At 38.6% G+C, this 26,079-nt stretch overlaps 1 protein-coding gene across 1 annotated transcript in view; it reads left to right on the top strand.

Moving 5' to 3' along the window:
- LOC135211075 (nuclear pore complex protein Nup133-like) overlaps window positions 1-26,079 on the top strand; it is a 255,460-nt gene that overhangs the window by 182,262 nt on the left and 47,119 nt on the right. Inside the window, exon 15 of the mRNA XM_064244133.1 lies at window positions 1,825-2,049. Within this exon, the coding sequence (XP_064100203.1) occupies window positions 1,825-2,049 (225 nt within the window). The remainder of the gene's footprint in view (window positions 1-1,824; window positions 2,050-26,079) is intronic.

Raw genomic sequence — 26,079 nt, 5'->3', positions numbered from 1 at the left:
ACTGATTAAAATAAAAAATAAAAATTAGTTTAGCAATGTTATTTCATTTGTGTTTATTACGTAGTTATTAGTGTACATACGTAAATAAAAAGAGAACAACAATCGTTCCCTGCCACCCTTCCCTACCTCCTCCCCTGCTGGCCTCACGTCATCTTTCGTTGTGGTAAGTAAAATTCCTTTCTTTTTTTTAATTGATTTATTAACATTTATTATCATTTATCACATTGCTGTTATTTTATCATTATGTGTGTTATTAATCGTTTATTTGTGTATAAATTGTGTATATTATATGTAATTTAGCTGTGTTTAGGTGTGGTTTCATACCGCTAGAACGGATTAATACATATTACATTATTTTAAATGGGAAAAAATGCTTTGAGATACAACTGTTTTGATATACGACGATGGTAACTGAACAAATTAAATTCGTATGTCAAAGTTCCAGTGTACTGGGTAATGTCCTTTCTTTCTTTGGATACTTCGATTTTGCCAAATCTTGAGGCTACAAGAACAGTGATTACTATTTACGTATCATATAGACTAATTAAAGTAAACGTATCTTTAAATAGGCTTATATTATTAGTATCAACAAAACATTTACTGGCATGAGTCAGAGGCCGTTTAACGAAACGAACACTTCTCTGTCCTTAACTCGGAGCGTCGGAAGACACCTCTCTCTCTCTCTCTCTCTCTCTCTCTCTCTCTCTCTCTCTCTCTCTCTCTCTCTCTCTCTCTATCTCTCTCTCCTCTCCTCTCTCTCTCTCCTCTCTCTCGTTGTAATCTAACCAGAAACTTCGTTTTGTTATTATTACTGGAAACAAGCAATGATTTTTTTCATTATTTGTGGTTTTGGACTGTTATATGTAAACTTTGCGCACCGCAAGCTAGTATGTATTCATTCGCTCGGAAACTAGTTCCGCATATGAGGCGTCATTAAAAATCATAGAAAAATACGACATAAAAAGTGTCGAAAATCATCATAACCTCAAAATTTTTGTTGTAATCTAACCAGAAACTTATTTTTATTAATATACTGTGCTAAACTATAAAGGATTTTTATCATAGTATGAGTTTTTTAAAAGCGTCGTTAACTCGGAGCGTCGGAAGCGTCAGCGTCGTAACCTCGGAACAAGCGTCGTAACCCAGGACGGTTTTTTCCATTGAATATTTAAGAAAAAGTGTCGTAACCTCGGAACGTCGTCAGCCGGAACCGTCGTAACCCGGGGACCGCCTGTATATGTATCTGTAGGTTAGTAGGTAAAATGGCTTTATATTTTTTATTTGGCATACATCATTTATATGGTATTAAAATCTACAAAACAATATACCTTTAATTTTATATAATTTTTCATTTTTGTCAATGAAAGGATTACAAATATGGGAATTGTAACATATTGAAAAAGTTGACGCATTGAAAAAGTTGATGGTTTGGTTATATGATAAAAGAGAAAAAATCAGTTATTTTTTTTCTTTTTTGCTAAAAGTCTTTGAGTTGATTTATTTATATGGCAACTAGAATTACACTTGCAACATTCCATTGCTTTAAAATCACCTAATAATGTTCTCCCCAAAATTTTCCTTGACATGTGAGCTAAATTTTGTGTCAAAGGTTTAGCCAGTTTTTGCATATACAGTAGTACCTCAGACTTTGAACTTTATCCGTTCCAGAAGGATGTTCGAAATACGATTTATTCGAAATATGAAACAAATATCCCCCTAAGAAATAAAGGTAGTCAGGATAATTTGTTCCAGCCAACCTAAAAAGTCTCCCTTTTCACATTTTTTCTATTGTTAATGTGTTGCACTTCATATCTGCTTTTTAAGGTACTCTCAGCAGATGCTGCACCAAGGGACGCACCAGGGACAATTCATGCTGTAAACAGTCTTCTGTTAGGTCTTCTGTTGGCTGCAAGATCAGTTAGCAGCAGTGTCAGTGGCGTCTCTTCCACAACAGCTGATCCACCATTAGAAATGATCCCTTGGACTGCCTCCCAGGGACCTAGAGGAATCCGTACCCTTCTGTTACAGCAACACAACACCACTGTTCAGGTAATATTGACTAGATAATGATTCCCGTAGTCTGTATAGTTTTATTATTTCAGTTTTATTGCTGCTATTAAAAAAGGGGGCATTTAGAAACCAACTAAAATGGATTTGGGTACTATTTTTTCAAATAAGAAGTGTTTGAAATTGGATACAGTCAACCCCCGGTATTCACATGGGATAGGAACCAATGCCATCCGTGAATACGGAAAATCTGTGAATACTTGAGACCCCTCTAAAAATTTTTATAACTACCTATTTTAATTGTTTTATCATAAGAAATGTATTTAGTCACAAAAATATATGAATATATAGTATTTAGTGAGTATAGCTATATGAAAAAAGCCACGAATAGGCGAATTTTCCGTAAATAATTTGGTGATACGTTCTTCAGAAAAATCCGTGAGTAGATGAAACTATGAATGCTGAACCACAAATAAGTGGGGGTTTGACTAGTAAGTACACAGCCAAGGCTTCTTTACAGTATTTTTTGTTAATGAAGATAGTGCCATTAATTAAGCAATTCAGTTTGCTTCTCACAAGTTTCTTGTCAACCTAGGAATTTTTTCCTTGATTTTTATAAGCTACTTTCCTAAAGTGAAGTTTGTATTATTTTTCAAACTTTGTAGCAAGCTTTTTTTGAATTTTCAAATTAAGAACACTTTCATTTTAAAATTTTTTTTTGGGGGGGGGATGGGGAGATGGTGATCTCTATGTACATTGAACCCCCCTGTATTCGCGGTCTCAAATATTCGCGGATTTCTCTCTGGAATATATACAGTATCCCCCCGTATTCGCAGGGGATGTGTACCAGGCACCCCCGTGAATAGTTAAAACCTGCAAATAGTTAAAACCACCACAAAAAATACTTATCCCTTAAACGCCGAAGCGGTAAAATAAAAATTGTCTCCCGTGTGCCGGAGGTGTTTCGGAGTGAGCGCGGAAGCGGAAAAAATATTTTTTTAAAAAAATCACAGCGTGCTTAGTTTTCAAGATTAAGAGTTCATTTTTGGCTCCTTTTTTTGCCATTGGCTGAAGTTTAGTATGCAACCATCAGAAATGAAAAAAAATTATCATTATCATATATAAATAATGCGATATATGATTGTATTCAAATCGCGCTGTGCGCAAAACGGTTAAAGGTAACAAATAACTTTTTTTTTGTTGTAATGTACACTAAATTGCGATCATTTGGGTATATAACACATTGTAAAACGATAAAAGCAACACAGAGAAAATATTATCACAAAATAATGCATGAATTTGTAACGAGCGGACGTAAACAAATATTTTTTTCAAAAATTCACCATAAATCTAAATATTGTCCTAGAGACTTCCAATTTCTTTCAAAATGAAGACAAATGATTGAATATTACTATACTGTAAGAGTATTAGCTTACAATTGCAGTTTTCGACCATATCTGATGAGTTAAAGTTGACTGAATGTCTAATTTTTTTATATATTTTTTTTTATATGCAATTTTTTCGGAAATTAGAAAAGCTACAACCTTCAAATATTTTTTGTTTTTTATTCTACATGAAATTACGCACATTTTCATATATAAAACTCTATGAAATGCCTAATATGAAACAGAGCAAAATATCCGCCTAATGTGGGACGTACGCACTTCGGAGATTTGTGGCGGAGAATCCGCGCGCGGAGGGAAGGAAAGTTTGTTTTTTTAAATTCACCATAAATCTAAATATTGTGCTAGAGACTTCAAATCTGTTTCAAGATGAAGATAAATGACTGAATATTACTAGACTGTAAGAGTTTTAGCTTACAATTGCGTTTTTCGACCATTTCGGTTAGAGTCAAAGTTGACCGAACGTGGTTTTTTTCTATTTATCGTGATTTATATGCAAATATTTCAAAAATGAGAAAAGCTACAACCTTCAATTATTTTGGTTGTATTCTACATAGAATTGCGCACATTTTCATATATAAACTTTATGTAACAGCTAATTTTAAATGGTGCAAACATTACCACAATCGCACGTTATATGATTTTTTCGTAAAGAGTTACCCGACTGCGGCGTTTTAAAGAAAATGTTATTTTTTTCATAAATTCACCATAAAATCGAAATATTGTGCTAGGAGACTTCCAATTTGTTGCAAAATGAACGCGTAAATGATTTGAAATATTTACTAGAATATAACAGCAATTTTAGCATACAATTGTGTTTTTTCGACCATTTCGGTAGGGAGTCAAAGTTGACCGAAGGTTAAAAATTTGTCACTTATCATTTTTTTATATGAAAATATTTCAAAATTGATAAAAGTTACAACCATGGTGGTTTTTAGTTGTATTGTGCATGAAATTGCGCACATTTCCTATTTATTTTAAAACTTATGTAATGGCTAATTTTAAATGGTGCAAACATTACCACAATCGCATGTATGATTTTTTTCGGAAGATGTACGCACGGACGTAAGGAAAAAGTTTTTCATAAATCCCCATAAATTGAAATATGTGCTAGAGACTTCCAATTAGTTGCAAAATTAAGGTAAATGATTGAATATTACTAAAATATAAGAGTTTTAGCTTATACAATTGCGTTTTTTTTCGACCATTTCGTAGAGTCAAAGTTGACCGAAGGTTGAAATTTTGGCACTTATCGTTATTTGTATATGAAAGTCTCTCAAAACTGATAAAACAGCTACAACTCATGAGTATTATTTTGTTGTATTCTACATTAAAATTCGCACATTTTACATATGTAATACTCCATGTAACGGCTAATTTAAAATGGTACAAAAATTATTGTCAAAGTGACTAAATAATCTCCGAGATGTGGTTACAGATACTTTTTTAGTGCGGCAGAAAGAAAATTCGCACTTTGCGCGGCCTGCGTAACGATTGTAAACAAAAACAGCACATTGATCTGTGAACTCCCAGCATCCCCCAAGGCGCGTGATTCAAGAATTGGACTGTAGGCCTAAAAGTATTTTTCCGCGAATTTTTAAAAAAACTTTTGTATGTCGACGTAAAATACGACCAGTCGGCACCCGAGAGACAAAAATGTCGACGTAAAATACGTCCAGTCCGGCGTTTTAAGGGTTATTGATGGTCCTATCATTGAAAGTTCACATAACCGCAAATTTGATACCCCAATCAATAACATCCTACTTCAAATATACCTAAAACAGTACTAAACCTATTGCCGTATAATCTTTGAGGTTGTATTATTCATCTTAAACATTTAACCATTAAAAATATATACCTACAGCCATTAACACACACACACACACACACAGAAAGAGAGAGAGAGAGAGAGAGCATTTACTGGCAACATCATAATACTGACCATCAAGATTGAAATTATGAATCATTTCTGAGACAGAGTGAATAATAATGGAGAGAGAGAGAGAGAGAGAGAGAGAGAGAGATAGAGACAGAGAGAGGAGAGAGAGAGAGAGAGAGAGAGAGAGAGAGAGAATAACTCCTAGACTCTGACTCCTTCCCATCGCAATTCATATATCAAACTGTCATTTACTCCCCCGCCCTCCTTCCTCCAAGTGGATAAAAAGACTGGGAATCACCATTTTTTACTAATCTTATTAATATTTGAAAATTACATAGTTATAAGGTAAATCATTTATTTATACTACAAAACAAATAAATATGCGTGAGAGAGAGAGAGAGAGAGAGAGAGAGAGAGAGAGAGAGAGAGAGAAGAGAGAGAGAGAGAGAGAGAGAGAGAGAGAGAAATTGTTATTGTTGAATTTCATGAAACTTAATATTATTTGAAAACTATTGCTGTATATTTTTATTTTACCATAAAATGTAGTAATGCCCTTAAAGATCTACTGTATACATATATTAGGGCTTGTGCCTTGTATGATAAGGCGCCCTATGAGGTAATGTTAGACTAGCGATAATCTATACGCTAAGTCGGTTGGTATTGCACTTCCATCTTCAATGGAGTGTCTGGGGTTTTGTAGATCACTTACGAAGTCGGTATTATCTTTACGACGATGTGTTAAACTCATGGTTCGGTGAGGTTCTTGTAGAAAACACTAAGTATAAAAAATTATATATTCTTCTGAAGTTTTACATGGTGAAGATCAGATATGATTGTACAAGTCTTCTAATAACGATAGCTTGATCGTTTCTGCCAATGATGATGGCTAATCCTATTCCTCTACATGATAAAGCTTAGGTAAAGAGGTACAGGTCTTCTAATGACGATAGCTAACTCTCTTCTGCCTGTCTACCATCTCTGTTACAAGTTATGAAGGAACAGACAGTAGTTCGAACATATGAACATACTATCAGATGACATAGTTACATACGAACACACAATCGAATGAGACACGCTACAGATCACGTAGGCCGTTTGAATAATAGGTCGGGGTAGTTGTCTCAAGCAGGGAGCTTGGACTGTTTCAAAACAAATGAATGACCACAGATGACGACATGTCAACTTAGCCTACATACTTATTGTATACGTCATCTTTAGCGTCTCTAGTCGATCACATTCCTGCAAGCAATCTTTTATATATATGGACTAACATTCCATATTTTTATTATGTAAACACTTACATTAGCTCGGTCAGCTACCAAAACCAACTACTGAATATTACTCAAACTGGACTGGCATTTGACTTATAGGAGTGATACGACACTATGTGAATATATATATATATATATAAGTAAATAAAAATTCATGGTGTACATGATTGATTCAAGTAATAAAATATAAAACAATGATATTGGTAAATAATATTGATCACAGGATATATAATGAATACAAGTTTTTTCACTTCATTTCAGTTAAGATACATATGCTACAGAAAATACTATGTACTCTGACAATTGCATAGAATGAAGATTAACATGATAAAAAATCATATTTTTAACTGATAAAAAACTTTCATATATGAATTGATAAAATTATTAATGTTTTATGCTGATTGATTCGTTATTTGATTTTTATGCTAACTGTTATGTATCTGATTCATTAATCAATATACTAACTCATAAATACCTGCAGATATTGGTAAGATAAAAGGTAACAGATTGATTATAGGCTACCTGATTTGTTAATACATATGTATATGGATTCATATAATTATGATTAATATATGTGCACTTTAAATAGATTCCTATTGCGTACCGCAAAGATTATATTTAGATTTTCTGTTATTTATGACATTTATAATATGAGATTCCTATTGCGTACACCAAAGATATATTTCGACTCTGTTATTTATGATCAATTATATATAGATTCCTAGTGCGTACACGCAAAAAATATATTTCGATTCTGTTATTTATGATCATTTATATATAGGATACATGATACTTTATATATATAGGATACATGACCGAGGTTATACTACTTCACTTTTAACTAGCGCTTCGACAACTTTTCGTCCATTACACAGTTCCAGACAACCACCTATAGCCAATTGAACGGCCTTTTTCAATGGTTTAAAACAGGGGAAAATTTGCCTGGGGCGGGTCCAACGTTCTATTTTTGCGCTCATACTTATTCTCTGCATCCTAAGCTACACGATTACGTTACGCGATGAATAGATCATCCCAGCACGAGTCCTTCGCCAGCAAAGTAGAGTTGAATATCCTTCGGGTCGTAATTGTCGGAAGTATGTCCCTTTTTGTAGTCGATTCCGACAGCCGCTGGAGCGTTCCGTATGAAAACGATATTAACGACGAGGTACGGTGTCGGTCGAAGAAGTCCATGAAATTCCTTTCACATTGTAGGCGGTTGTTACTTGACTGTAGTCGTCCGCTGCGACGAACGATTTTTTGAAGTTGCGATGTGAAACTCTCATACTTGAGGATACTGTAACCAGGTTCCATTAATCAGCCTGCAAGTGAAATTATACTTGTCACAAGGGCAAAGTAAATTCAGACGACATCCAAATACAGGGAGGGCAAGAGAGCCATTTAGACCAGACTTAACCCACATGAATTCGCTGATATTTTGGAATTCAAAAGAGTCAGCTGTACAAACTTTTTTATCCATGGCATTAACAATGAGTGAACCTATCCAGGTCTATGATGACTCGTAAAAATATCCATAATTATAAAAAATAAATAGATATCAATACGAATCTCAAAGAAAATTCGATATTACTGGTAGTAAGTTACTAGACAAAGAAGTGGAAAATGGAGCTATTTGTAAGATTGCCAGGCAGCATAAGAGTCAAAGAGAATATTAATCATGATTCTATGTGCCCTAACAAAAGTTTCATATTCAATTTTCTCGTGCGCATCCTCTGAGGTTAAATTTTTTTTAATTTTTTTTTTTTTTTTTTTTTTTTAAACTTTTTTATTAAATAGGTAGGAGATGCAACGAAAAAAAACCCACTATGTAACTAATTTTTCTAAATAACTTTGGGGTTTTTCAAGAAAATGTGACATTTTTCCCATGATGTTTTTTACTTGAATTGTAATAGGCTAATGTTGCAAGTAAATATTTCTTATACATATCTTGATACTTCTAAATGTCTATGAGGTTCAGAAAAAAATTTATTCATTTTGTTGTTATAGAAATTCTATTTGCTTATTTTGTTATTAATTTTAAAATGATTGCAACTCCTTAGCTAAGTTGCATTGCGCATACGGATAGACATTTGTACCTAACTTCTGCTTGCCCATGAGAAGTTCGGGCTAAGCATTCCTTTCTCCAGCAAACCCTGCTTTGCAATCGCGAGATGAAGCCTGTGTAAGCAGATTATTGAGGTTAAAAGGAACAAATGCTGATACGAGCAATGATGACTTCGTCATTTGGCAGGAGATTGCTCTCATCCAGCTATGAGTTACGTTTTACTTGGCTGTAACAAATACGACTTTAAGGATAATTTTTCTGTTTTTAATACTCGACCCACATGTGAAGAATGTCTGAAAAAAAACAGTACCAAAATTGAACAATATATTAGTTTCATGTTGGAAAACTGCATAATTGTAATTATGTTAAATTAAATATCTTATTCAAACTATATGAAAACAAGGTTTCCATACCAAAATTCTATATATATTATTAGCCCTGTATAAGATTCATATAGGTTATTTCATAGATAACATTTTCACTTCTAGACTTCCTGACTTTAAAATCTCTTTTATTTTATTTTATTTATTTTATTCATTTAATTTTTTTTTTTTTCATTGACTACGAATATAAATCACCGGGACAGACAATATGTCAGTAGGTTTTGATATGCGTTTGAACTTTTAGCTTATTTGTCATTACTAAAGCGTTAAGTTAGAGTTCAAATCTTTACGCATATATATTTGGATATTTAATGGTTACGTTTGCTTATTTATTTTATCGTGATTCCTTTTTTATTTATAATTTGTAACCCTTCCGACTTCTTACGGAGTGTATTATATTGATCCACTTGTATCCATATTTATCTTATTTTTTTTTTTTTTTATATTTATTTATATATATATATATTTGATAAATTATGGTGGCTTGAATGTGGAAAAGTGTTGGTGTCAGCGGCGTACCGTATAAGGCTACTTGCGGTATCATTTCTACAGATACGAGATATGAATGATAAAGGTATTTAAAACCGCGAGAACCGCTATAATCCAGTTCGGATCCAATATCACGAGTTGTACTTGTAAGACATTGACACTTCCTATTTAATTATCCGTTATTCTACCAAACCGATTGACTCTGGGTGATAAAATATATTATTGGTTTTCTTAATGGAAAGGAATTCACACTACGTGTTATGGAGATTATTATTGATTTACACCACCCGAGTCAGATTATCATGTGTTTGAATTTCCATGTTTACTGATTTAGCACTCATAAATATTCCTAATGCACTCAATTGCGGTGTTTTGTTTTTTAGTGCTTTATTAATTCTATATAACGTGTCAAGGAACTATTAACACTAAGAAGTGTTTATTCCCTCTGTCAGACTCGTAACTCTGTTAATAATTCTAAGTATATTCTTTCAAGGATTGATTTGGCACAGGATAGGCCCTTAACTGACAGGTGTCTTAGTTTGTCCTTGTTTTCATGACACGTGTTACAATCAGTTATGTGCTTTTTTATATCTGTAAGCATTGTAGGCCAGTAAAAAAAAACAGTGATTTGGCTTTCTGTGACATAGTAGGGAACCCTGGATGACAGAATGCAACCAGTTTATGACGATTGGTATGAAAGAGATTATTACTACTACCTGGTCGTTAGTCATCTGCTGTGTTCTTCGGGTTTTCCTCGTCACAGACCTACATATAATATTACATTTGATTACATTATTCTGATACACATACTTTAAATGTACTTTTGCTTTTAGGGTTTTCTGCTCAAAAAGTGTTTATTGTTTTTGCTTAGCCACTGACCCTGTTTCCGTTTCGAAGTGTTTATTGTTTGGTGTTTATTGCTGCTGACTCTGTTTCCATTCGAAGTGTTTATTGTTTGGGTTATGTCTGTTGACTCTTGCTTTGTTCAGTTTGTAACAGTTCTGCGCTCCAACCCAGATATTCAATGCTCGCGATCTCTTGGGTTAAGGAATTTTCTTGTTTAGATACGGTTTTAACAATAGGCACGGATGTTTCTATATTTTTTTGTCTAATTAATGGTTCTTTGCAGTATGGTGCGGGATTGCGGGATAATGCGTCAGCTATGATATTTGCTTTCCCAGGTAGATATCTTATCTTGGCTCCAATAAACTGAATGATCATTTGTCACCGAGTTCCTTTTGGACTGTGATTAAAGCCTTTGAAAAACTCGGTAAAGGACTCATGTTCAGTAAAGGACTTTACAGGATAGCCATAGATTATGAACTTAAAATGTACTAGTGTTTAAAGAATACCTAGCCCTTCCTTGCCTATTACTGCATATTTACTTTCAGAGGGCTTTAGTTTACGTGAATAAAAAGCTATAGGGAAGAACTGTTTATCATATTGCTGAAGTAGTATCCCTCTTACCCCTTGGTCTGAGGCGTCTGTTGCGATAAAAAAAAATTCCTTATTTAAATCAGGGATTTTTAAGTTAGGTAAGCTGCATTTTCCGCTTTTAAGATATCGAACGCCTGTTGATGCTTTTCAGACCATAATAAATCTACGCTCTTCTTCGTAAGATCTGTTAAAGGAGCTGTCATGATTGAAGAGTTTACATATTTACATACGATTGTAATACCCACTACAGCGCAAAAGTGCTGTATCCCCCTTTTACGTTAATAAGTACCAGGAAAGTTATGAATAGCCGACACCTTACCATGGACTACTTTTAAGACCTTGACCAGACACATAAAACCTAGATAAACATGTTCGGTTTTAAAAAAACTCACATTTAGATATTTTACTCTGAGATTATTTGTCTTTGTCTCTGTAGCACTAGCTCTACTTTATGTGAATGTACTTCTAAGGTATTAGAAAAGATTACAACAAGATCATCCATATAGGCATGTAGGTTATCCCCTAAAAGTCTCCAAACACTATATTGTAATTGGGGCTCAACGTAAGCCGGAGGCATACGTAAAAAATTGATAATGTCCCCTGAGTGTGCTGAAAACGGAGTATGAGGTACAATCACTTAGGTAATGGTATCTGGTAAAAGCATTTAAGTAAGTCCAAGCTGGTGAAAAATTTATTCTAACCTAACAGAGATAAGATATCGTCGGTACATCGCACTGGAAACTATCGGGAGTCGTTTCCTTGTTTAAGCGACAGAATCTACGCAGATACGCCAAGTCCGATCTTTTATGGCATGACATTTGAGGGAAAAATTATATGGGCTTATTTGATTTCCTAATGGCTCCTATTACTAACATTTTTCAACTTCGTCATTTATCTCTATTTTGAAATTTCATTGAGAGTCTACACGAAGGTACGTATATAGCTTTATGTTTGTCCTTAGACCGTATTTTGTGTTAAATTACATCCGTTTTTTCCAGAGATCACTCGCCAGTGGAGAAACTTCCTGGTATTCAGGTAAAAGATAAAAAAAATTTCTGCTGAATCACCTCTGCTTGAATGACTTTACGGATGTTACTTTAGATAGATTATCAGAGAAATTCATCCACGACCGGTTGGGCGTGATTAAAAATTAGCAACAATAAAAAATGCGATATTTATAACTTCCGTATCCACGATATGTATACTTTTAGGGCTTTGTTCGCGGAAATCGTTATATTTCAGAGTGTCGGGAAGGATTAAAATTTCATTTCCCAGCAAAGTCTTTTTACACGCACTAAGACATTCGAGGGTGCATGCTTCTCGAGATTTTGCGTGCAAAGTGCGACTGCGATTGTGGGAGAATTCTGTTGGGTCATTTGAACAATGTTACGATTTATGAGACAAATGTATAGTTCCTTTATATAAGTTATTATTTGATTAACTGTCTCATTTTTGTTCAAACGGATTTTAATATGTTTGAAGGTTTATAGGATTTCCCTTTGATAAACACGCCTTATTTTGCAGGATGTAAGATAATATTTTGTATACCCCTAGATGAATCTTACAATTACACTAGATACAGATCAATGTTTTTTATAACTATATAGAGGTATCTGTAAGCGCTCGCTTATCCGGACTTCTCATTAGGGAAGTTCGAACAACAGACGGTGAGTCCGTAATACGGATTAATACGTGTACTAATGAAATAAATCAAGATATTCTAATTTTTACGGCGCGTACAGTCGGGCTTAATCCACCACTACTTATAATAACTTATGTATTAAAAAAAAAAACGAAAACCTGCTCTGATTACTTTATACGGTCGTGTGATGCATAGGGAAATTCCTTTTTAATTTTAAAAAGGTATTTGGGATGTATGATCCAACATCGCTTTTTCCCCACTCTGCTAGAGTCGCTTATTGTGTGGAATTTGCTTTGCTTTGAACACTTCGGCAGTTTTTTGACTGACCTTGACCGCTTGACTAGGTGACACAGTCACCGAGTTTGCTTGTTTGATTCTGAACGGGCTACTGTTTCTATTTCTTTTTGTAATAATTAGGATCCTTCTCTTTATTACCATCGGCAACGTATTGTGTGTTTTTAGCATTATATTGCTGTTGTACGTATAAAGCAATGAATGACGAACTATTAGGAACTGAGCGATTACTAATAAGACAAGTTATCACTACCGCATTCCATATTAACTGTTTGTACTTCATTCTTTGCTAAAATTTGAAATAGTGAGGGATCCTGGTCAGCGCATTTAGCCTGATGAAAGTTTTTTACAGACATGTTATTCCTTGCAATCCAGCCATATTTTTAAAGTTAAGTTGAGTCATTGAGGTTCGATATTTTATATTACTCAAAAAACTCAAGGCTAACACTGCGATCGGGACTTGCAAAGGAGCATTTATTGTCATGACCCGAAATAGTGTTACCTCTAATTTATCTAGATTTGTATGGGTGTTTCCACTTGTTTTTGTGTGTTTTCTAATCACTACGGTGCTTAACGACCCTATCCATGCATCTGTATAAATACAGACGTCCACTGCGTAAACGCATATTCACTGTTTTAAGTATGATTTTGTGTTACGTAAGGGATTAATAATCACCCAAAATGATAAAATTAACATAGTATGTGATTATGATATTTCAGTAGAACTTCTGGAAACAGACACTCAAAGATAAAAACTCGCAGTAGCGAAATCTCAATGATGTAGATAATTTCTGTAAAAAGTAAGATTAAGAATGTCTCGTAACTTCAGCCACAGGAATAACGAAATTCGACCTGTAAAGGAAACACTCAAAGTTACTCCAAAATGAATAAAAAATTTTGTACTTAGCTTGCTTTTGTGGGAAGTCACGGTGTTCCGATAGCGACACACGGCCTTGGTCCTCCTTCTCTATTTAGCGGATGACCTGGTTTGGCTTCAGTTTCCCCCGTGCGCGTTGTTTCGATGATTCGAGCCCTTGAAAGATCCGATGCTGCAGACGCGTTCGGTTTGTTTCTTGCAGTGCCGGAAACGCTCACTAACGATGTTTTCTTGAATGATTCTAATGAGAGACGAAGCTTGCGTTGTCGTAGGAAAAAGACACGTCGGTTTTGTTTCTTGAAGTTATTCACTAAACAATGATACTAAGTTGCTTGAAGAATCTGTTGCTTTCGTCGTCGTTGAAGAGTTCTTATTGTTTTCTGAAGTCGCTCACTAACGATGATACTATGTTGCTTGAAGAATCTGCTGCTTCCGTCGTCGTTGACTTCTTATGATACATGATTTATTATTCTGGTTTTTTCTTCGTAGGACGTTGTAGAGTTCTTCTGGTACGCTGGCCACCAATATTAGGGCTTGTGCCTTGTATGATAAGGCGCCCTATGAGGTAATGTTAGACTAGCGATAATCTATACGCTAAGTCGGTTGGTATTGCACTTCCATCTTCAATGGAGTGTCTGGGGTTTTGTAGATCACTTACGAAGTCGGTATTATCTTTACGACGATGTGTTAAACTCATGGTTCGGTGAGGTTCTTGTAGAAAACACTAAGTATAAAAAATTATATATTCTTCTGAAGTTTTACATGGTGAAGATCAGATATGATTGTACAAGTCTTCTAATAACGATAGCTTGATCGTTTCTGCCAATGATGATGGCTAATCCTATTCCTCTACATGATAAAGCTTAGGTAAAGAGGTACAGGTCTTCTAATGACGATAGCTAACTCTCTTCTGCCTGTCTACCATCTCTGTTACAAGTTATGAAGGAACAGACAGTAGTTCGAACATATGAACATACTATCAGATGACATAGTTACATACGAACACACAATCGAATGAGACACGCTACAGATCACGTAGGCCGTTTGAATAATAGGTCGGGGTAGTTGTCTCAAGCAGGGAGCTTGGACTGTTTCAAAACAAATGAATGACCACAGATGACGACATGTCAACTTAGCCTACATACTTATTGTATACGTCATCTTTAGCGTCTCTAGTCTGATCACATTCCTGCAAGCAATCTTTTATATATATGGACTAACATTCCATATTTTTATTATGTAAACACTTACACATACACTTCCAGCCCAGATGAAGAGAGTTACCACAATGACATATGTATTATCGTGTGACAAAAGAGAGAGAGAGAGAGAGAGAGAGAGAGAGAGAGAGAGAGAGAGAGAGAGAGAGAGAGAGAGAGAGTTAACCTTACTTAAGAGTGAAATGGATAGATTATTGTATTTCTTTAAATGTACTATTATATGAATTTTGAAATTAGTTATTATTATTATTATGTGAAAATATTAATAAACATATACACATGTACCATAGAAATTCTCTCATCTCAGTAAAAGAGAGAGAGAGAGAGAGAGAGAAATTGCATGATCTAGAGTGGGCAACACAACCTAGTTGGCAACTTTCACCCCCCCCCCCCCCCCCTCCCATCACATTACTTGATATATTTGGACAGCTGTTGGACCCCAGCCATCTCAGCTTGGCTACCTGGAGTTCAAAGACAAGATGGGGGGTAGAAAGGATTTTCTTTCATTCTCATATAATTTTTTTTATTTATAAACTTGAATCTTGCTAATTCACTTTACTATTTTCTTTAATAATGATATTATTGCGGTTCACATTAATATTGATATTTGAAAATTAGTAAATCATTTATTTATCATACAAAAAACATACATCTCTGTGAGAGAGAGAGAGAGGAGAGAGGAGAGAGAGAGAGAGAGAGAGAGAGAGAGAGAGAGATTCCCTCCCCTCCTATCACATTATTTGATTTATATAACAGCTTTAGTAACTGGAGTTGGAGAGAGAAGACTGGGATTTCCTTCATTCTTACATAAGTTTTTAAATTTATAAACTAAAATCTTACTAATTCACTGCAGTATTTTCTTTAATGAATTGATTGCTCTTTAAAGACATTAATGTTAATATTTGAAAATTAGCAAATTATTTACTTAACATACATCTCTGTAAGAGAGAGAATTATTATTATGTGATATCATTTAATCTTATTAAACTTACTAATACAGTATTGATCAATATTAATATTTGAAAATTAGTAAATCATTTTTGAATCAAGAAAATAACATCAAAATACAGTAATTAGTGATTATTTATCGCCTGAAAAACCTGCAAATAGGCGAATCCCCGCAAATAATGGGTAGATATGATCCAGAGAGAAATACGCAAATAAGGGGGGCAAACTGTAGACACGTACCCCCATTTTTCACAGGAAGTTTGCCTATTTACGGTAAATTTTTATGAGAAATCTCAAAAAAAAAAAAATCAAGTAATTTCATCATAAATGCACTTTTTGTGATAAAAATACCATTATAAAGCCCTGGCATAAACATTTTTTGTGGGATTTTCTTGACTTTTAAATAACAAAATGGGCAGTTTTAAGGTTTTTATAGGGGTTTTAACTATTCACAGGATCTAGCTATTCGCGAGGGGTCCTGGTACCCATTCCCTGCAAATATGGGTGGAACACTACTGTATATTAGAAAGTACTATTCAATTGTGAGTCCAGATTATCCCTGAAGACAAACATAAATGGCTTAAGGGGGCCGGCCGGTACCTCCATATATGGTGGTATAGGGCGAAAAATGCAAAGTCACGATAAAATTCATGGAGCTTTGGATGGCAATGGAGAATGAATATACAAAATATTTCGTCAAAATTTCTCTTACTTTCATAGTTACAGGGTAATTAGTAAAAGTAACTCTACAAGCCAAAAACATTGATCCATACAAGAAAATGCAGTATTTCTTCTGTTATCATAAATTTTGATAATTGTTATCAAACAAATTGTGAGCAGTGACATTTGTAGAGATTCCATGAGTCACAAGATGGGAAGGTATGTTTACACAGCCTTCAGTGCGAGCAGAAACATGAGAGTGAGTACACGTTCATGTTTCACCTCTGACATTCGCTTACTTGTACATTTCTTTCTTTGTTTCGGCGAGAATTTCATCATGCCAAAGAGGAAAAGACAAGCAAAACATCTTGCTAACATACAGAAGAAGAAAATCATAATATCAGCGATATTAGCAGAGTTAGTGAAGGAGAGAGAGAGAGAGTGCTGCTTAGGAAGGAGCGCCCCATCTCGCCTGACATGCAATGCACCAGGCTATGATTTTAGAGCAAAGGGGTCTTCATTTATGAAAAATGACATAAATTTTGTTTATTAATATCCAAAAAGGAGTATAACATTCATAATAATCACGATTTATTAGCATTGTCCTTCTAAAAAGAGAGTACACATTCGAGTTTCACCTCTGACATTCACTTGCTTTTACGTCTGTTTTTCTTGGTTTTGGCAAGAATTTCATCATGCCAAAGAGAAAGAGAAAAGCAAAACATCTCGCTAACATACAGAAGAAGAAAATTCCTTCTGATAAGAATTCAGATCATAATATCGGCGATATTAGTCGAGTTAGTGAAGGAGAGAGAGACACTGATGGTAGGAAGGGGCATCTCGCCTGACACGCAGTGCTCCAGGCTATGATCTCTGAGCAAAGGGATCTTTATATATGATAAATAACATAGTTTTGATTTATTAATACCCAAAAAGGAATATAAAATTCATAATATAATGATTTATGTAAAAAGAGAGTACACATTCGGGTTTCCCCTCTGACATTAACTTGCTTTTACGTCTGTTTTTCTTGGTTTCGGCAAGAATTTCATCATGCCAAAGAGGAATAGACAAGCAGAACATCTCGCTAACATACAGAAGAAAATTTGCTCTAATAAGAGTTCAGAAAATCAATATCGGCGATACAAGCCGAGTTAGAGGAGAGAGAGTGTTGCGTAAGGAGTGCCCATCTCGCCTGACACAGTGCCCCAGGCTACAATGTTTGAGCAAAGGGATCTTCATTTATGATTAAATTATGATGAATAACATAGTTTTGGGTTATTAATACCCAAAAAGAAATATAAAATTCATAGTAATCATGATTTATTAGCATTGTCTTTGTAGAGATACAAAGAAAAACTTTGAATGCCCTTATCTCAAAACTATACTTATTGACCTTCAAAGTCTATTTTCTCCCTTAGCTTTAAAGCTATAGTATTTAAATTTATATAACTTAGAAATACATTATAGAACAATAAAATGAAGCCCTTTCTTTCAATTTTTTGTTTCATTTTTTTTTAAATTTTTTTCCTGATTTAAGGGATTTTGACGTAAGGAAAAATCTATTTCTGGGCGATTGGCTCGTGTCGCCAGCGAAATATCCTTTAATCTATTATTTCTAGGGTAAATGTACTAACACATACCAGAGAATAAATAAAATAAAGAAAAAGGTCAGTATAACTGACTCGCTCACCCTCCAAGAGGGTGTCGGTATGAACACTAGGCGAGTGAGACCACTACCACGAGCCAAAAACCAATAGAAATCTCCCACAACAAAAACCCTCCATGAGGAGAGCCGACCCACAGAGTGAGCAGCTCGTACTACTACTACTCCATCCCATGCTGCCGACTGCTGCGCCTCTGGTGGCCATCCTGAAGTTAGCAGACAATCTTGGGCGAAGGGATGGGTAGGGTGGGATTTCGCTGGCGACACGAGCCAATCGCCCAGAAATAATAGATTTTTCCTTACGTCAAAATCCCTTTTCTGGGCTCAGCTCGTGTCGCTGCGCGAAATCGTACCAGAGAAATAGCACAAGATTGTAAACAAAAGTAATAAAATAAATAAGAATAGGTCTCAAATAAAAAATAAAGTAAATATAAAAAAGAATATAATTGCTAAAAAGATACAAATACACAGTGATACAAAATAGAAATATGCTTAAATTACCCTTAATCTAAACATGTTTCTTATCATAAGGTAATTTACATATGTACAGAGGTAAATGGCTTACATGTAACAAAATGGTATCTGTGTAAAGGCATGTATCAAAATATAATAGCAATTAGAGTAGTCAAATGAACAAATTAAACAACAATGATAATATATAAGGAATGCATATGACTTAATATACAAAACCCGTAACCATTATAAATGAGATGTATCCCCTAGCATAAAAATAAGGGGTAACATCCATGAGATCAAAATCCAAAATCATCTGTGAGTGTCCCTAGCAAAAACTAAGGGGCACCCACTACATCATCATAAAAGCAGCTAAGACACCAGGTGAATGTAAATGAACACGGTAGGAATAGACGAACTGTTGGGTGAAGCAGGTAGAAAGGAGGACTGAATCTTCTACTACGAATTAACTAGAATCAGGGGAAACTATGTTTCCCGCTGCTACTGCTGAAAATTTCAGAGCTTCCAAGGACTTAAGGTAATGGCGTTTGAACACTGTCGGCGATTTCCACCCGGTATACTTTTTCAACTCATCGAAGTTCATGTGTTGGTGGAAATAATTAATTGAGGTGGCTACTGCCCTAACATCATGTGCTTTCGGGAAAGAGTCAGATTGGCTTGCTTAATAAAGTACAGGATTTGCTGCCTGATGCCTTTAATGGATAAAGTACCACCTTTTTCCCTCTTAAAGAGGGGACCCGATGAGGATGAGGAGGTCCTGGACAGAAAGGCTCGTAAGGTTGTAACTGGGCAAAGAGATACATCTTGTGGAAGGGGTAGTACCTTCCAAGGTTCCCACCTCATCAAAGGATCTTCATTCTTTGCTAAAAAGCTACGTTCCGGAGAAAGTAGTACTTCCCCTGTGGGAAGGAATTGAATATGATCCGGATCTCTGGATAAAGCCGACAGTTCTGAAATTCTTGCTCCTGAAGCTAAGCTTAATAAAAACAGGGTTTTCCTTAAGAGCATTATAAACGAGCATGTGTCATTGTCGGTTTCTGAAGCCAGTTTTAGAACATCGTTTAAGAACCATGAAACTGACGTAGGCCTTACAGAAGGTCTAAGTCTAGCACATGCCTTAGGAATAGACGAGAAGTAGGAATCCGTCAAGTCTATGTTGAACCCAAATTGAAATATCTTTTCAAGGCTGACTTGTTTGTCGTAATCGTGCTAGCTGCTAAACCTTTTTCAAATAAGGATCTGAAAAAGGATATAGCTGAATTAACTGTCATGATTCTAATATCAGATTCTCTCAGGAAGATTGCTAACTTTTTGACAGCAGCATCGTACTGTCTCAAAGTTGAATCCCTTTTATCGGATTCCAAGAAGAGAATATTCTGAGGGTCAATATTCGCATCTCTTTTTGCCGCAAACTTCATGAAATCCATAAAGTTAGGGTTTTGAGAATCCCTGAGGAAGCGAACACAGTCTTCGTTTGTACTGACTGGGAGAGCTTGGGATTGGGGATCCGAAGAGGACGAAGGCCCAGCTCCAGAATTAGGGGATACCAATTGCTCTTCGGCCAGTCTGGGGCTACTAGAGCCACTTGACCCTTGAACGTCCTGAGTTTGTTTAAAACTTTCATAAGAAGATTCACTGGGGGAAAGACATAAATCTTCTTCCAGTTGTTCCAGTCTAGAGCCAGGGCGTCCGTGGCATAGGCCAGAGGGTCCAGGTTGGGGGCTACATAACAGGGAAGTTTGTGATTCGCTTGAGATGCGAAGAGATCCACCTGTAGCCCTGGGACTCTTTGAAGGATCCATTGGAACGAACTGTTGTCCAGTGACCATTCCGACTCTAGGGGCACTGATCGGGATAACGCGTCTGCTATGACGTTTCTCACTCCAGCTATGTGAGTGGAGGAGAGATGCCAACTGAACTTGTCTGCCAGGGAAGAAGATTGGCTATCCATCACATGATTTAGATGACGTGACTTGGAGCCTCCTCTGTTTATACAATGTACTACCACTGCGCTGTCCAGAACTAGCTTTATGTGGGAGTACTTTGGTGGGCGCAACCTTTTTAGAGTCAAGAACACTGCCATTGCCTCCAGTACGTTTATATGGAACTGACTGAACTGAGGTGACCAAGTTCCTTGAACCTTTTGGACCTGTGAATACCCTCCCCAACCGCTTAAGGACGCGTCTGTGTGGATGGTAATCCCTGGTGGAGGGAACTGAAGGGGTACTGACACTGACAAATTCTTGACTTTCGCCCACGGCCGAAGACGATTCTTTAGAATCAGAGGGACTGAGGATAGTTTGTCCCTGGCCCTGACATTTGCTCGTGAGCGCCATATTTTCTGGTTAGGTCTTTCAGTTTGGCTTTCATTAAGACGTTCGTCACTGATGCAAACTGGAGAGAACCCAGGATCCTCTCCTGAGCTCTCCTTGACGCCAGTTTGTGACTTAGAAATTGCTTGACTGACTTTCGCTATTTCTTTCCTTTTGGTTGATGGAATCGACAGAGTATGGGAGGATAGATTCCATTGAATGCCCAGCCACTGAAAGTCTGACTCTGGAGTGAGTCTTGACTTGGTCCTGTTTATCTTGAAGCCTAGATATTCCAGGAACTGAATCACTTTCAGTGTAGCTCTGTTGCATTCCTCGACTGTTGAAGCCCAGATCAACCAATCGTCGAGATACGCTACTACCATAATCCCTTGTGATCTGAGTTGTTGCACTACTGCTTCCGCTAGTTTCGTGAACACCCTGGGTGCCACGTTGAGTCCGAAGGGAACTACCTTGAAGGAGAATGCCTGGTCTCCTATCTTGAAACCCAGATACGGACGGAAGTGTCTTGCAATAGGGATATGATAGTAGGCGTCTGTAAGATCGATAGAGGTGGTGACGGCCCCACGGGGAAGTAAGGTCCGCACCTGTGAGATCGTGAGCATCTTGAACTTGTCGCAGCGGATGGCTAAGTTTAAGCGGGACAAGTCTAAGATTACCCTTCTTTTTTGTGAGCCTTTCTTTGGCACGCTGAACAAGCGACCTTGAAATTTTAATCTCTTGACTCTCGCTATAGCTCCTTTCTGAAGGAGGTCCTCTGCGTACTCTGTCAATTCTTTGGAAGGAAGTTGACGGAAAGGTCTGGATGGAGGTGGGTTCGTCAACCAGCTCCAACCCAGGCCTTTTGACACTATGCTCTGAGCCCATTCGCTGAAGTTCCACCGGTGGCGAAAGTGAAACAGCCTCCCTCCTACCTGAAGTTCTTCATTGGTTCTGGTAACCGCCTCGGCCTCCTCTGAAGTGCTTTCCCCTGTTAAAGGGGCCTCCCGATCCTCTCCCACGAAAGGAACGCTTACCTCTGCCTCCCTTACCCGAGCGGTCATACTTCTGTGAAGCTTGACTCTCGAAGGCTTGATTGTAAGCTGGAGAGATGGCGTAAGAGGTGGAGGGCTGAGGCTGAGGGGATATCACATAAATTGGCTGTGATTGAGCCTTAGAGGTGGAAGGTTGGGCTGTTTGCACTAAGGGCACCGCTGGAACTTGCTGAGGAAAGCGTGGCTGCTTTTTCTGGTAAGGATGGAAACGCCTAGGTTTCCTGTGTCCCTTACCTTTAGGTGTTAGGTCTTGTCTCCTCTTAGCCGTAAGGCCCCAACGGTCCTTAAGGCTCTGGTTCAGCCTCGTAGCCTCTGACTGGACTTCCTTCACCATAGCTTCTGGGAAGAGATCTGCTCCCCAGATGTTAGACGAGAGTAACCTATTCGGCTCATGTCGAATGGTTGCCTCTTGTAGGACATGCTTCCTACAATTCGTTCTAGCAGTGGCAAACTCAAACATATCCGACTGTACCGTTTGAGTCAGGGCTTTGGTCATGAGCTTAAAAAGCGGTTCTGAGCCATAAGCTATGGTTGCTACCTCGGACATAGCCATAGAGTTAATTGATCTGGCTAATCGCGATTTCGCGTCAAATTCAGCCTGAATAAGGCCATCTGGGAGCCTGGGTAGCTTTTCACCAAACTGCTCCATAGCACAGTCCGGTTTGAGTTTGCCAGCTGAGAAGGTGTTTGGCAAGTCCTCCCACAATTCTCCGGCTGAGGGGAGCAACGGAGATGTGGGATCTGCTTCCTTCAATTGAGGCATGGGTTCCCCCTTCTGGGCCGCTGGGATGGTAGACCTCGCGATCTTTGTCAGGAACGGGAGCGGGGTACTCTCATCCATTGTGAAAATGGTAAAGGGACTCTTGAAAGGTTGTATCCTGGTATTCGAACAATCCATGTCCTCTAAACATCTGAGCCATTCTCTCTGAGCCTGGTCTCGTGAATAGAGGACTGTCTCCTTTGGTACCCTATCATCCCGAACCATGGCTGAAGCTGTAAGCCTTGCGTAGCCTATGAACGGAGGCTGGAGGTCTTCCGGGAAGAACTCGAAGTCCTCTATCCTTCGAGTTCCGAATTCCGGTATGGAAATGAGACCGTCTTGGAAGGGGGCGTATGACGCTACTCTCCATGGATTGTTCATCGAGAACGGAGGTAGCGAGTCATACGGAGGAAGCTGAGTTCCACTCGTATTGGAAAGTGGAGGAGAGGCTAGAGGGGCTTCTCTCAGTCCGGCTATAATGGAGTCTTGGGAAGTAATCCTATCCGACAGACGAGAGATCATTTGTTCCATGCTACTCTTTAGGGACCCAACCAGGTCGCCCACCTGTTGCAACAGGCCAGCATTGGAGTCCAAGGCCGGAGCTGCTGCGGAGGTGGAGGGGTGGCTCTGAATCGGAACCAAGGGTAGCGGAACTGGTGATCTGCCGAGGTGCGAGATCTCTCTCTGGAGGATTTACTCCTCGAGGACTTAGAGCCGGAGCTAGAAGCTTTAGACCTGTCTGCTCCGGGATTCGCAGCCGGAGACTTACGTGAGGAGGATGACGCCGAAGTCGACTTCTTAGACGACGACGACGACTTAGTCAAGGATTTCACTGCTTGACCCTTGACCTTAGGTCTAACCGAAGCGTCAGGAGGAGTATATAATTCATCACCTGTAAAGCCTTGGAAGGATGGAGAGGTTGCAGGAGTAGAAGAAACAGTTACACCCAAGGGTGACCCTTGGGTGTGTCCACCCTACTTACCTCGACCAACAGGTCGTCTACACCTACATAGGTTCCACATTAATATCTAGAGTCGCGACGTCCGTGGAGATATCCTGGTCTTGATCAGTTAATGAGGCAGCCAGCTGTTGTTGGATGAAGGCGATAGTAGGGGCCGCCTCTACTGGGTCGACGTATCCTGTCGCCTTGCCTCCGGGGAAGATTAACAGCGCCAACCGCTTCTCCAAGATGTAGGGCATACCCTTGGCGGCGTTCTTCCCAAAACCGCCGACCCAGGCCCGCAGGGTTGCCAGTGCGGTATCCTTCACTGCCGGCGCCTGGAAGAGAGGGCGTAGATTAGATTTAAGAATCACTTAAAACTAAAACTTAAAATATAACTTAAACTTAGATGCCTTAAGTTAAAGTGGATGATGAAAACTTAAGCACTAAAACAGAAGCGGAGCAGCTACCGGAGATGGGATACTCACCCCTTCTAAAAGCTGGCTCACCAGATCGTAACATATGGTACACGTCTCATGGTACCAGACCTGGATGTCCCCGTGCAGCGTCGCGCATGGAGCATGGGACCGGCAAACTTCGTGTCCACATGGGTCCTGAAGTGTGGCGGCGCATCCCGGATGCTCACAGTTGGTGGCCTGTAAGTGGGAAGATACATAAGTATCTTAAAGAATAACACTTACAGGCTAAAGGACAGAAGAACTCCGTTGCATGCCGGAGCTCGGAAAAAATTTGGGCATAACCCCCCCCTGCCTCGCCTGAATAGGCTATAATCCCGGAGATATCCGGTAAGACATGTAAGGGAGGGGGGAAAAGGTTTAAGGTAAGGTACTTAAGATAAACTTATAGTTAATCTAATAACGCTTAAACCTAAAACTCAAACGAACCGGACCAAGTCCAGTGCGTAGCGGAGTTTAGTAACTCAGCAATGCGGTAAGGTTAGCAGGGACCCACTGTATGTTCCGGTCCACTCTACTGTGTGGACTAACATCTTCCCGCTGGATGCCAGGACTCCGATCAGGAAAGGAGCCCTAGCAAGGTCGGGAAGAGCGAGGAGACATACAGGCTCGAGCGAACCGGAGCGACAAGGAAGCAACGGATGGGGGGAAAGGCCAGTACCCCCCACCACATCACCACCGGGCCGGACCGAGAAGCCGGAGAGGTCGCGTCCAGTCTGGGTCTGTCCCGTCTCCCTGGCCCCTCCGCCTGGGGGGAGAGAGGGAGGCATGCTCGGGTATGTGGAGCGAGCGTGGGCAGACCGACCCACCCTCCCCCGACTCTATGGAAGAGCGGGAGGAGGGGGGAAGGGGACTGGGCAGGCGTCTGGCTGTCTCGTGATCGCGTAGTGACCACGAGGCGGTAAGACCAAAATAAGACAACTAAGCCTAGGACCAACCAACTGATCAGAGAGATGCTATCGGGAAGCAACTGAACTGAAAAGCGGTAGCATGGAGACCTACTGGGCCAAAACCGACTGATCAGAGAGATGCTATAGGGAAGCAACCGAACTGATGAGCGGTAGCATAGGCTCAAGGAGCCAGGACCTAGGCTAAGCCAGACGCCTAACTAACCTAGCCACAACAAAATACATGTTATAATAAAATAAAATAAAAGAAAGAAAACAATATAGTAGGAGAAAAAATCCAGGAGTGTACGACTAACCCGAAGGAAAGTCTACCACTCAAAGCTAGTCAGAGGCCGATACTAAGAGCCGGGACTAGGGTCTGGAAAGAAGAAGCCTACATAAGGTAAAAGACATGCATGCATGACAAACCTGAGTAGACAGTACCCTAAGTAAAATGGATAATAAATATAGAGCGTATATAGATAAGGGGATGTTCTAGGTATGGGAGACCGAGAACGAACCCACCACGCGGCAGAACCATGCTGCCATGCTTCCGACCCCGAGTTCGTATTTATACCTAAAAAACGGCAAATACTGACTGAGGGCCGGAAAAAACCAACTAACCATAAATACTGAGTACTTAACTTAGCTGCTGCAATAGCTGCACGCTCCATCATAGATAAATCCAACGAAAGGGCACAAAAAACACAGAGAGAAAAATATCACGTGTGACTCGTGTGCGCTAACTGAAAAGGATGGCCACCAGAGGCGCAGCAGTCGGCAGCATGGGATGGAGTAGTAGTAGTACGAGCTGCTCACTCTGTGGGTCGGCTCTCCTCATGGAGGGTTTTTGTTGTGGGAGATTTCTATTGGTTTTTGGCTCGTGGTAGTGGTCTCACTCGCCTAGTGTTCATACCGACACCCTCTTGGAGGGTGAGCG

The sequence above is a fragment of the Macrobrachium nipponense genome, chromosome 4 (genome assembly GCF_015104395.2).
Source record: "Macrobrachium nipponense isolate FS-2020 chromosome 4, ASM1510439v2, whole genome shotgun sequence".
NCBI classification, from domain to species: domain Eukaryota; kingdom Metazoa; phylum Arthropoda; class Malacostraca; order Decapoda; family Palaemonidae; genus Macrobrachium; species Macrobrachium nipponense.
Note: the sequence above shows the minus strand (reverse complement) of the source record. Positions and strands in the feature narration are given on the sequence as shown.